Below are 10,290 nucleotides of genomic sequence, written 5' to 3' on the forward strand. Positions count from 1 at the left end.
AGAAAGAAAGAAAGAAAGAAAGAAAGAAAGAAAGAAAGAAAGAAAGAGATAAGTGCACACCCATGTTCATGGCAACATGATCCACAACGGCCAAGTGGGTGGGGGCAACGTGGAGGTGTGTCCTCCAGCATCTCCCAGAGCTCCCCAGCAGAACAGAGCCCTAGCTGCCCATGAACCTGTTCATTTACCCTCATTCGCGTACCCTTGTTCATGCTTACTGGCCTCCTTCCTTTCCCGGTCTCCCCTCCCCGTTGCCCCACTCCAGTGCTTCCTGGGATCACCTTCCAGGTAGACCACTGGGATCCAATTCCTTGTCTCAGGGTCTGCGCTAGAGGAGTGTGAACTAAGACAACACCTCAGTCATCCACCCAACCATCATTTACTGAATGCCCACGGTGTGCCAGGCACCACTGAAGTGTTGGGGACACAGTGGGGAGCAGGAGGGACATGTGCCTGGGGTCATGGGGCTTCCATCCCAGTGACCTCAGAGATTCGTATAAGTGTGCAAAGCGATGTGTATCAGGATGCTCACTCCAGGGGCGCCTCGGTGGCTCAGTCGGTTGGGGGTCTGCCTTCAGCTCAGGTCATGATCCCAGGGTCCTGGGATCAAGTCCCACATCGGGCTCCCTGCTCAGTGGGGAGTCTGCTTCTCCCTCTCCCTCTGCCCCTCCCCCCACTTGTGTGCGCGCGCTCTCTCTCTCTCTCTCTCAAATAAAATAAAATCTTTTTTATTTTGGGGTGCCTGGGTGGCTCAGATGGTTAAGCGTCTGCCTTCGGCTCAGGTCATGATCCCAGGGTCCTGGGATCGAGTCCCGCGTCGGGCTCCCTGCTCAGCGGGGAGCCTGCTTCTCCCTCTGCTTCTCTCTCTCTCATGAATAAATAAATAAAATCTTTATTAAAAAAATCTTTTTAATTTTTTTTAAAGGATGCTCACTCCAGCATAAAGCTGTAAACCACCACCACCCCCATCCCCAGGGCATGGATCCGAAGGAGCTTCTCCAGGGGCGGGAAGGGGGCGAAGGAGAGGGAGCAATGACTCCATCTCAGATGGCCCAAAGTGGCTTTGGCCTTCGTTACCCACCTCACCCGGCGTAGTTACATGCACAGCACTTGTCACAGATGGAGATCTCGTTCCCTGGCATGTTTGCATGCTTACCTCTGTGTTGGCTGCCCCCACTCGGGCAGAAGCTCTGAGAGAGAAGGGGGCCTTGCTTATCTTGGCCTCACAATGAAGGTCTATCTTGGGGCTGCCTGTGGTGGAGCCCACAGACACTTCGGAGATGTCACGTCTCCAAGGGTCATGCCCATCACAAGGCTTCACACAGGAACCTAAGCTGAGGGGAGGTCCCATCCTCAAGGTTTGGAGTCTCAGGTCTCTGGCTGTCTAGTGAACTCGAGTCTAGTGAACTCATGGGCTTCTTTTTCCCACAGGGGAGGGGTCTCGTTCTCCCATTTCGTCCAGGTCCCCTCTCCCTCGAGGTTTGCAGACAGAACCCATCAAGGTTCATCAGACGCCTCCAGGCTGACCTGGGTGCTTTGCTAGTCTAAGACCCAGCTCAGGCCTCCTTGGCTGAGGAGGAATGAGTGGGGGTGGGGAGGTAGTCATCCTTTCTAGAAGTGAACCTCCCAGACTGGACTCCAGCCCCGGATCCCAGAGAGCCCTCTGGCCCCTGTGCTTCCCCTCACCGCACCCCCCACCCTACCCCAGACCTAAGAGCAGCTTACTCCTATCCCTTCCCCAGAAGTCCAGAGCAGGTCTCCAGCTTGGGCAGGGTCACACAGATAAGCACCCCCACTCTGCTCAGCTTCCCTTGGCTGGGTGCTCAGAGCAGGAAAAGGGAAACCCCCTTCCCTTCCCCGGACTCTGTTCACTGGTTCCTTGGTTGTGCCTGAAGCCCAGGTGGCCGCACCTGGGGGTGGGGGTGGGGGAGGAGGAGGCTCTTCACCTGTTCCTGACAGGGTCTCTACAGCCTGGATCCTGGAAGGAGGCCCAGAGGCTGGTTTCGGGAGCGCAGTGCCTCCGGGCCCCCTCGGTCTCCCCGACTGCAGCCTGACCCAAAGTTCTAAGACCCCTGCTCCTCCGGCCCGCCCCTCACCCACCTCGGGGGAGAGCCGAGGTAGACTCCTCCCGCAATCCCTCGGCGCCGGGAGTTGGGGGCGACCTGGGAGGGCCCAAAGGGAGGCGGGGCCGGGACGTCCCCTGGGCGGGGCGGCTCCCGGGCTCCTGTCCCGCCCGCCCGCCCTGACTCACCCAGGCTGGCCCGGGAACTCTGCGGGAGTCCCGGCCGCTCCGCTCCCAGGGACCCAGAAGTTGGGCCCAGCGTCCCAGCCGGAGCGGTGAGTAGGTGGCTCTCTGTCCCTGGGGACGGGGTGGTGGGGCAGGGGTCTGTCCCACGTGACGACCGCCCCAGGTGACGCTGGCACTGCCGCCGAGCCCGCGGCCCGCCGGGGCGCACCAGGAGCTGGGGAGGGGGTGGGGGCAGCGAGAGACTCGGCCGTGGCCAGCCCAAGGGCGCCTGTGCGGGAGCGGGCGGGCCTGGCCAAGGACGGAAGGAAGATCAGCAGGATGGGGGAGACCCCCCGGGGGGGCGATCTTGACCCCATTCCCCTTTCCTTGTCTGCTGGGACAACAGCCACAACTCACCTCTGCGAACCCCTCAATGCCCCAGAACCATACCCCTTGGGGTCCTTACCAGGTTGCCCCCTCTGGGACTATTAAACCTCAAGACCCCCTTCGCTCCCGAGTCCTGGCAGGGCAGCTCAGAAAAGTACTAGGTTGGGAGTACCCGAGCTGGGGCCTGGCCCAAGATCTGCTACTAAGGGGCCACCCCCCCACCCCCACCCCTGACCTCAGTTTCTCACGCTTTTTTTCTTAGTTTCTCTCTTGTGTAAGTCAAAGATCGGACCTGTGTGCTCCAAAGCCTGTTTCAGGGCTGAAAGCTATCGCTGTGTCTTCCTTGCCCATTAGCATGGGCTGTGGGTGAGGAGGGGGCTGGACCAGGAGCACCCACCACTCCCTGTTTTGGGAGGCCAGCTGGGAGCTCAGGGGAGGGCCTGAGAGAGGAGAAGCAGGGGTGAGGTAGGGATGGGTGGAGCTCAGGATGGGCAGGGGGCAGTACCTGGTCTTTAGGTGGACCAGGGGCCCCCAACCTGGCCTCCAGAGCAGCGTCGGCCCATCTGTTCTCTGCCAGAGCTCCCCTCTGAGGTTCTTTTGGCGAAGATGCTGCATCTCAGCAAGAGGTTCTCACCCACCACAATACAGGGGGTGCCACCAGCCAGACGAGACTTGGGGGTTACGCCTTAAATACCACTTGTAGCTGTGAAACCTCGAGCTGGCTATTTCCCTCCCCGTGAGTCTGGAAAATGAGGGTTGCAGCAACCCCCCTCTCCCCCCCCCCACAGAGTTGGGATAAAAGGAGGTCCTGGAAGCATCTGGTGGCCATAAGCTGCATGTGGCCCTGTGGTTGTTTTCCTCTGGACTCCCCCTAGCTCAAGCCCTCTGCCCCGGGGCCCTCCCACCAGCCCTGCTCAGACAAAGGGGGGCCAGTCTTGTGTCTGTGGAAGCTTAATGGCAGGTTCAGACCATCCTGTTTGAGTCATGGAGACAGATAATGATAACCCCCGTGTCTGCCTCGGATTTGTGTTGTGTATATACCTTGTTCCGTGGGAGCCACGGGGCCTTCCCCTGGGGACCCTGGGTGTCTCTGCCTTCTTGCCTTTGATTGTAGTCCTGGCGTGGGGGGTGCTGGAGCTCCCAGCAGTGCGAGATGGACGCAGCCAGGAAGTTGGTCCCTGCCCGTCTATTTCTGTCACAGCCCCCAGAAGTACTCTTCTTAGGTTAAACAGCAGAGTGGGGTCCCTCAGAGGGACAGGTCCCCAGGGCAGGGAGAACAGCGGCTGGCTGGAACTGGTCCTGGGTCTCCCCCTCAGCTCAGTGTGTACATCCAGATGCACACTCAGAATGCCCCCAGGTGTCCCCTTGGATGGCTAGTGTACACTGGGCCCCTGGGTGCTGTTGAGCCGCCCTGCATATGTTTCTCTAAGATTCCCCGGTGACTGGACTGATACACTCAACTTTTCTTTCTCTCTACGCTCACACTGAGAGTGAAGGATGGGGCATTGTGGGAGGGAGCCTCGGTTCTGTCTGAGCATCCCCTGCTTGCGCCTGATTCTGGGTGAGTCAGGGCCCGAGTCAGGGGGCCCTGCCCCTGCCGTCCCAAAGTGAGGGCCTCTGATGGGATTAGAAGGTGTGGGGGACTGCCCCACCCTCAGCCTGGTGGGCAGAGCCCGCATCCTGTATCCCTGCCCACATCCACGCCATCCCCAACCAGGAGTCAACCCAAGGCCTCATGCACCTGGGGACCAAAAAAGGGAGGGAGGGAAGTGTTGAGCAATTGGCTGAGGTGTGGTCCAGGGCCAGGTTCCCCCTAAGCAATGGGTGGAAGGCTGGGGGACCAGCTGATGGCCCAGATGCCTCCGTCCCTTGCCCAGCCTCCAGGAACCCCACGTGGGAAAACTGGCAGGGTAGAGGAGCACGGATGCTGGGAGGGGCAGTCGAGCCTAGGAGCCCCCTTGGAAGCAGTGGGGGCCTTGCTGCCTCCCTTTCCTTCCGTCCAGCCTCAGGGAGTGGAGGAGGGAGCCTCCCCAGCGGCCTGCCTGGGAGGGTGATGGCCCAGCTCGTGGCACACGCCCCCCTGGGACTTGCTCCTGGCCGTCCGTATCTGAAATAATGATACCTTGGTCTGAAACGAAACCCAGGGACAGAGTGGGCTGGCCGCCCAGCCCCAGCCGGGTCGTAGGTGTCACTCCAGCTGCTCCCTGCGTTTTCCATTTCCCAATCCTCTGCCCTTCGGCCATCCTGACACCCCCCTACCCAGGTTTCTGTTTTCTGCCCCAGATTCTGGGCACCAGCCCCTCTAGACACCCAGGTGTCCTAGTCCTCCCGTCCCCTAACTGACCAGCCTTCGGTTTTGCCACTCCCTGCCCCTCGGGCCCTGTAACCAGAGCCAGGCTCCAGCCGGCTTTTCCGGTTGGAGGTTGGAGGTGGTGCCTGGAGCGCCCCTGAAGGGGGTGGGGGGGCCCACACCCCGGAAGTCCCAAGCCTGCCTCAGCGGCTCTCCCGCCCAGCGGCAGAGAGAGCCGGGGCCAGCCGCCCGGACACGAGGTGTCTGGAGTCAGAGCAGCAGAGCGAGCGTTTCGGGCTTGGCATCAAGGGTGGGCGGTGGCTGGGTTCTGGGAGAGGGCCACACGGGCTAGCTGGGGGACAGCGGCCCCGTGGACTGTCCGTCCGAAAGGGCCAGCAGCGTCAGATGGGGGCAGGGATCCCGGGGAGCAGAAGTGGGGAGAACGGTAGTAGATTGGCTTCAGGAAGGAGGGGAGGTCTGGGGGAGAGGGGAAGGGGGCACACAGCTCGTGCGCTCTGCCAGATTTGGGCAGGCAAGAGCACAAATTGGGAGCAGAGGCACGTGTCTGGCTCGCTGGGGGCCCACGACCAGGCGCCCCCTCTTGAGGGTCTCTGCAACCCCTGCCTCCCCATCTCCCGCAGGAAAGATGATTCCGGTGGCCGAGTTCAAGCAGTTCACGGAACAGCAGCCCGCCTTCAAGGTGCTCAAACCCTGGTGGGACGTGCTGGCGGAGTACCTCACCGTGGCTATGCTCATGATCGGGGTCTTTGGCTGCACCCTGCAGGTAAGGCGCAAGGCTGGAGCGGGGCCTGGGCATAGCGCGGCCTGGGCGTAGGGGGCGGGGCCTGGAGGCGAGGGCGCAGGGGCGGGGCCGATGCGGGCGGGGCCTGGTGGGGCGGGGCCGGGGATTCCGGAAGTCTTCCTGCTAACTTTCCCGCAATTCTGGAGCCCGGAAGCGTGAAATCAAAGTGTTGACAGGATTGTTTCCTTCCGCGGGCTGTGAGGGAGCGTCGGTTCCATGCCTTTCTCCTTCCCGGCTCCTCGGTGGCCTCCGGCATTCCTTGGTTTATAGATGACGTTCGCTCATCTTTCCTCAGTGTGTGTGTGTGTCTATGTCCAAAGGACACAGTCATACTGAATTAGGGCCCACTTTAATGACCTCACCTTAACTTGATCACGTCTGCTCTGCAAAGACTATCTATTCATAGGTATTAAGGATTAGGACTTCAGTATCTTTTGCGGGGGCAGGGAGGGGGGGGAGAGCGGGAGGATCCCATTCAAGCTAACTCCTTTTTTCAAAGACTGAGGTGCTTTCAGAGGTTTAGCGATTCTTCCAAAACCACAGCCAGCTCAGGACAGTCAGGGACTGGGGCCTCCTCCCACCTTCAGCCCGCCTCCCCCCCCCCCAACTATGCAGGCCGAGCCAGCTCCTTGACCCTCTTCCCCCACCCTCATTCCCAGGTGACCCAGGACAAGATCATCTGTCTGCCCAGTCATGAACTCCGGGAGAATTTATCAGAGGCCCCATGCCAGCAACTGCTGCCACGGGGGGTCTCCGAGGAGATGGGGGGCCTCCGGGAGGTCAGCGGCCTCAAGAACAACCTGGACCTACAGCAGTATAGCTTCATTAACCAGCTCTGCTACGAGACAGCCCTCCACTGGTATGCCAAGTACTTCCCCTACCTGGTCGTCATTCACACGCTCATGTTCATGGTCTGCACCAGCTTCTGGTTCAAGTTCCCTGGCACCAGCTCTAAGATCGAGCACTTCACCTCCATTCTGGGCAAGTGTTTCGACTCACCGTGGACCACGCGGGCCCTGTCCGAGGTCTCTGGGGAGAACCACAAGGGCGCCGCCGCGGGACGGGCGACAGCGACCATGGAGGCCTCCGCAGGGCCAGGGAAAGCAAGTGAGGGTGAGAAGGAAAAGGTGCTGGTGGAGCCTGAGAAGGTGGTCACTGAGCCACCGGCCCTCACCCTATTGGATAAGAAGGAGGGTGAACAGGCCAAAGCCCTGTTTGAGAAGGTCAAGAAGTTCCGCATGCACGTGGAGGAGGGAGACATCTTGTATACCATGTACATCCGGCAAACGGTGCTCAAAGTCTGCAAGTTCTTTGCCATCCTGGTCTACAACCTGGTCTACGTGGAGAACATCAGTTTCCTGGTGGCCTGCAGGGTAGAGACCTCGGAGGTCACAGGCTACGCCAGCTTCTGCTGCAATCACACCAAGGCCCACCTCTTCTCCAAGCTGGCTTTCTGCTACATCTCCTTTGTGTGCGTCTACGGGCTAACCTGTCTTTACACCCTCTACTGGCTCTTCCATCGGCCCCTCAAGGAGTACTCCTTCCGTTCAGTGCGGGAGGAGACCGGCATGGGTGACATACCGGATGTCAAGAATGACTTTGCTTTCATGCTACACCTCATCGACCAGTATGACTCGCTCTACTCCAAGCGCTTCGCCGTCTTCCTCTCTGAAGTCAGTGAGAGCCGCCTGAAGCAGCTCAACCTGAACCACGAGTGGACGCCTGAGAAGCTGCGGCAGAAGCTGCAGCGCAACGCCCGGGGCCAGCTCGAGCTGACCCTCTGCATGCTCCCGGGGCTGCCCGACACTGTCTTCGAGCTCAGCGAGGTGGAGGCGCTCCGGCTGGAGGCCATCTGTGATATCACTTTCCCCCCAGGCCTCTCACAGCTGGTGAACCTGCAGGAGCTCAGCCTGCTCCACTCACCCGCCAGGCTGCCCTTCTCCCTGCAGATCTTTCTGCGGGACCGCCTGAAGGTCATCCGCGTCAAGTGTGAGGAGCTCCGCGAGGTGCCCCTGTGGGTGTTCGGGCTGCGGGGCCTGGAGGAGCTGCACCTGGAGGGGCTCTTCCCCCCAGAGCTGGCTCGGGCGGCGACCCTCGAGAGCCTCCGGGAGCTGAAGCAGCTCAAGGTGCTGTCTCTGCGGAGCAATGCCAGCAAGGTGCCAGCCAGCGTGACTGACGTGGCCGGGCATCTGCAGCGGCTCAGTCTGCACAACGATGGGGCCCGCCTGCTGGCCCTTAACAGCCTCAAGAAGCTGGCGGCGCTGCGGGAGCTCGAGCTGGTGGCCTGCGGGCTGGAGCGCATCCCCCATGCCATCTTCAGCCTGGGCGCGCTGCAGGAACTCGACCTCAAGGACAACCACTTGCGGTCCATTGAGGAGATCCTCAGCTTCCAGCACTGTCGCAAGCTGGTCACGCTCAGGCTGTGGCACAACCAGATCGCCTACGTCCCGGAGCACGTGCGTAAGCTCCGGGGACTTGAGCAGCTCTACCTCAGCCACAACAAGCTGGAGACCCTGCCCAGCCAGCTGGGCATGTGCTCCGGCCTCCGCCTGCTGGACATCTCCCACAATGGGCTCCGCTCCCTGCCACCCGAGCTGGGCCTCCTCCAGAACCTGCAGCACCTGGCTCTGTCCTACAATGCCCTGGAGGCCCTGCCCGACGAGCTCTTCTTCTGCCGCAAGCTGCGGACGTTGCTCCTGGGCTACAATCACCTGAGCCAGCTCTCGCCCCAGGTGGGGGCCCTCAGAGCCCTCAGCCGCCTGGAGCTCAAGGGCAACCGCTTGGAGGCCCTGCCAGAAGAGCTTGGCAACTGTGCGGGACTCAAGAAAGCGGGGCTCCTGGTGGAGGACACCCTTTACGAGGGCCTGCCGGCAGAGGTGCGGGAGAAGCTGGAGGAGGAATAAAGCAGAGGTGGGGAAGGTTGGGGTAAGAGGCCTTCTGGATGCTTCCACCCCAGAACCTCTACTGTTGTCTTCAAGAGAGGTGGCCAAGAGGGCCCGGGCCAGGAGAGGAGGAGCAGACACATCAACCTTGTGGGGTCCAGGCAGGATCCTGGGACTGGTCTGTCTGAGAAGAGACAGGAGGCTGTGGATTTGGGGTGGAACATCATAGAGGGATTAACTCAGTCATAGGATTCTCAGACCAAAGATACCTGTGTCTTTGGCGGGCTGTCCTGCCCTGCCCCTGGACATTCTAGCTCAATTAGTGCCATATATGGGGGTGGGGCACATCCCAATGGGATTTCAACCCTCTCCACACACACACACACACCCCCCCCCCCGGCCCCGACCAAAACAGCTTATCTCTGGGATTCTCTCCCAGGGAGGGGACACAGACACAAGGGACCAGCGACCCTCGCCCCCAACTTTGATGTCAATCCCTTATTTATAAGTTGTTTGCTGCAGACACGTGAACTCAGAAAAGTGGTTCTCATATTTGGCTATGCATCAAAATCAACATCCCCAAAACAAAACATCCCAGGCCCCACCCCTGAAAGACTGACTCAGGTCTGGTTGGAGGCCAGGAACCTGCCTATAAATAAACATCCCAGGTAACTCTGATGCAGGTGGTCCTAGGCCTGTATGTTGGGAACTATGGACCTACAGAATCTGGATGTCCAGAGCAGGGATTCTGAACCCTTTTTAAGTCCTAGAACTTTTGAACATCTGATAAAAGCTGGGCACCTCCTTTCCCAGGAAAATGCTCAGGTACACATACACGCAAATGTCCGCAAGCAACTTCAGGCAGTCAACAGATTCCCCCAGATGTCCCAGAGGGCCACTCGTGGACATCCTAAGGATGGCAGACTCCAGGGTTAAGAACGCCTGCCGTGGAGGTTACATTCTTCTGAGCACAGGCAGAGACTTGTCTCTCAAGTGTTCCCTGCGTGAGGGAGCATCTATCAGTGGGTGCTTAATAAATAATATGAATTATGAGAACTAAACTTCTGATCTCTGCTATCCACTTCTGTTGTCTAAGCCTTCCATTTCACCAGACCAATTACAGGCAAGCAAAGACAGTCACGTGCCAGAATCAAGGCTATGAGTTTCTGTCCCGGAAGCAGAGGCAGGGAGACCTCAGCTTATCAGAAGAAATTAGGTGGCATCCTCTGCCCAGCTTTTTTCTGGAGAACCCCTTTTCCTCTACATTCCTTGTTAATTCTCCAGACTCCACTCTCTGGTATCTGTTCCACCATAAGTTGTCACCACAGAAGTCCCCACAAGCCTTCAGCGCCCACCAGTGTTCCTGTGCTGGACCAGGAGCAGGTAGGGCACAGCCTGACTGACCCTGACCTCCTGGGACTGGACACCTCGAGGTGTCTGCAAAAGGCGAGCCTCTTCCTGGCAACGAGAGCAGAGGCAAGCTGCTTTCCGAAAACCAGGATTCCAGTTGCGGACATTTTCCCCGGCACCCATCAGACCAGTTAAGCGACGGGGAAGACAGGCCGAGGCGCATTAACACCAAGGCCCGTCTCCTGCACTGTCCAGGAGCTGGGCTCACATTCCGGGGAAGGAAGATGAGGGAAAGTCTTAAAATATCCCATCTGGGTCTGACCTGGAACTCTTCTGGCCATGACCCTGGCCC

At 59.5% G+C, this 10,290-nt stretch overlaps 1 protein-coding gene across 1 annotated transcript; it reads left to right on the top strand.

The window, feature by feature from the left end:
• The first annotated feature begins 2,267 nt into the window (after positions 1–2,267).
• LRRC8E (leucine rich repeat containing 8 VRAC subunit E) lies at positions 2,268–9,635 on the top strand. Its single transcript, XM_021705367.2, has 3 exons — positions 2,268–2,337; positions 5,546–5,688; positions 6,366–9,635. The coding sequence occupies exons 2-3, from the start codon at positions 5,551–5,553 to the stop codon at positions 8,607–8,609; spliced, it is 2,382 nt and encodes a 793-aa protein (XP_021561042.2). The 5' UTR covers positions 2,268–2,337; positions 5,546–5,550; the 3' UTR covers positions 8,610–9,635.
• The last annotated feature ends 655 nt before the right edge of the window (positions 9,636–10,290 follow it).

Source organism: Neomonachus schauinslandi, chromosome 1, assembly GCF_002201575.2.
Source record: "Neomonachus schauinslandi chromosome 1, ASM220157v2, whole genome shotgun sequence".
NCBI lineage: Eukaryota > Metazoa > Chordata > Mammalia > Carnivora > Phocidae > Neomonachus > Neomonachus schauinslandi.

Coding starts and splice junctions, on each gene's coding strand:
- LRRC8E (XM_021705367.2), top strand. CDS start 5,551: ATGATTCCGGTGGCCGAGTTCAAGCAGTTCACGGAACAGCAGCCCGCC. Junction 5,689..6,365: donor TCTTTGGCTGCACCCTGCAG/GTAAGGCGCAAG, acceptor CCTCATTCCCAG/GTGACCCAGGACAAGATCAT.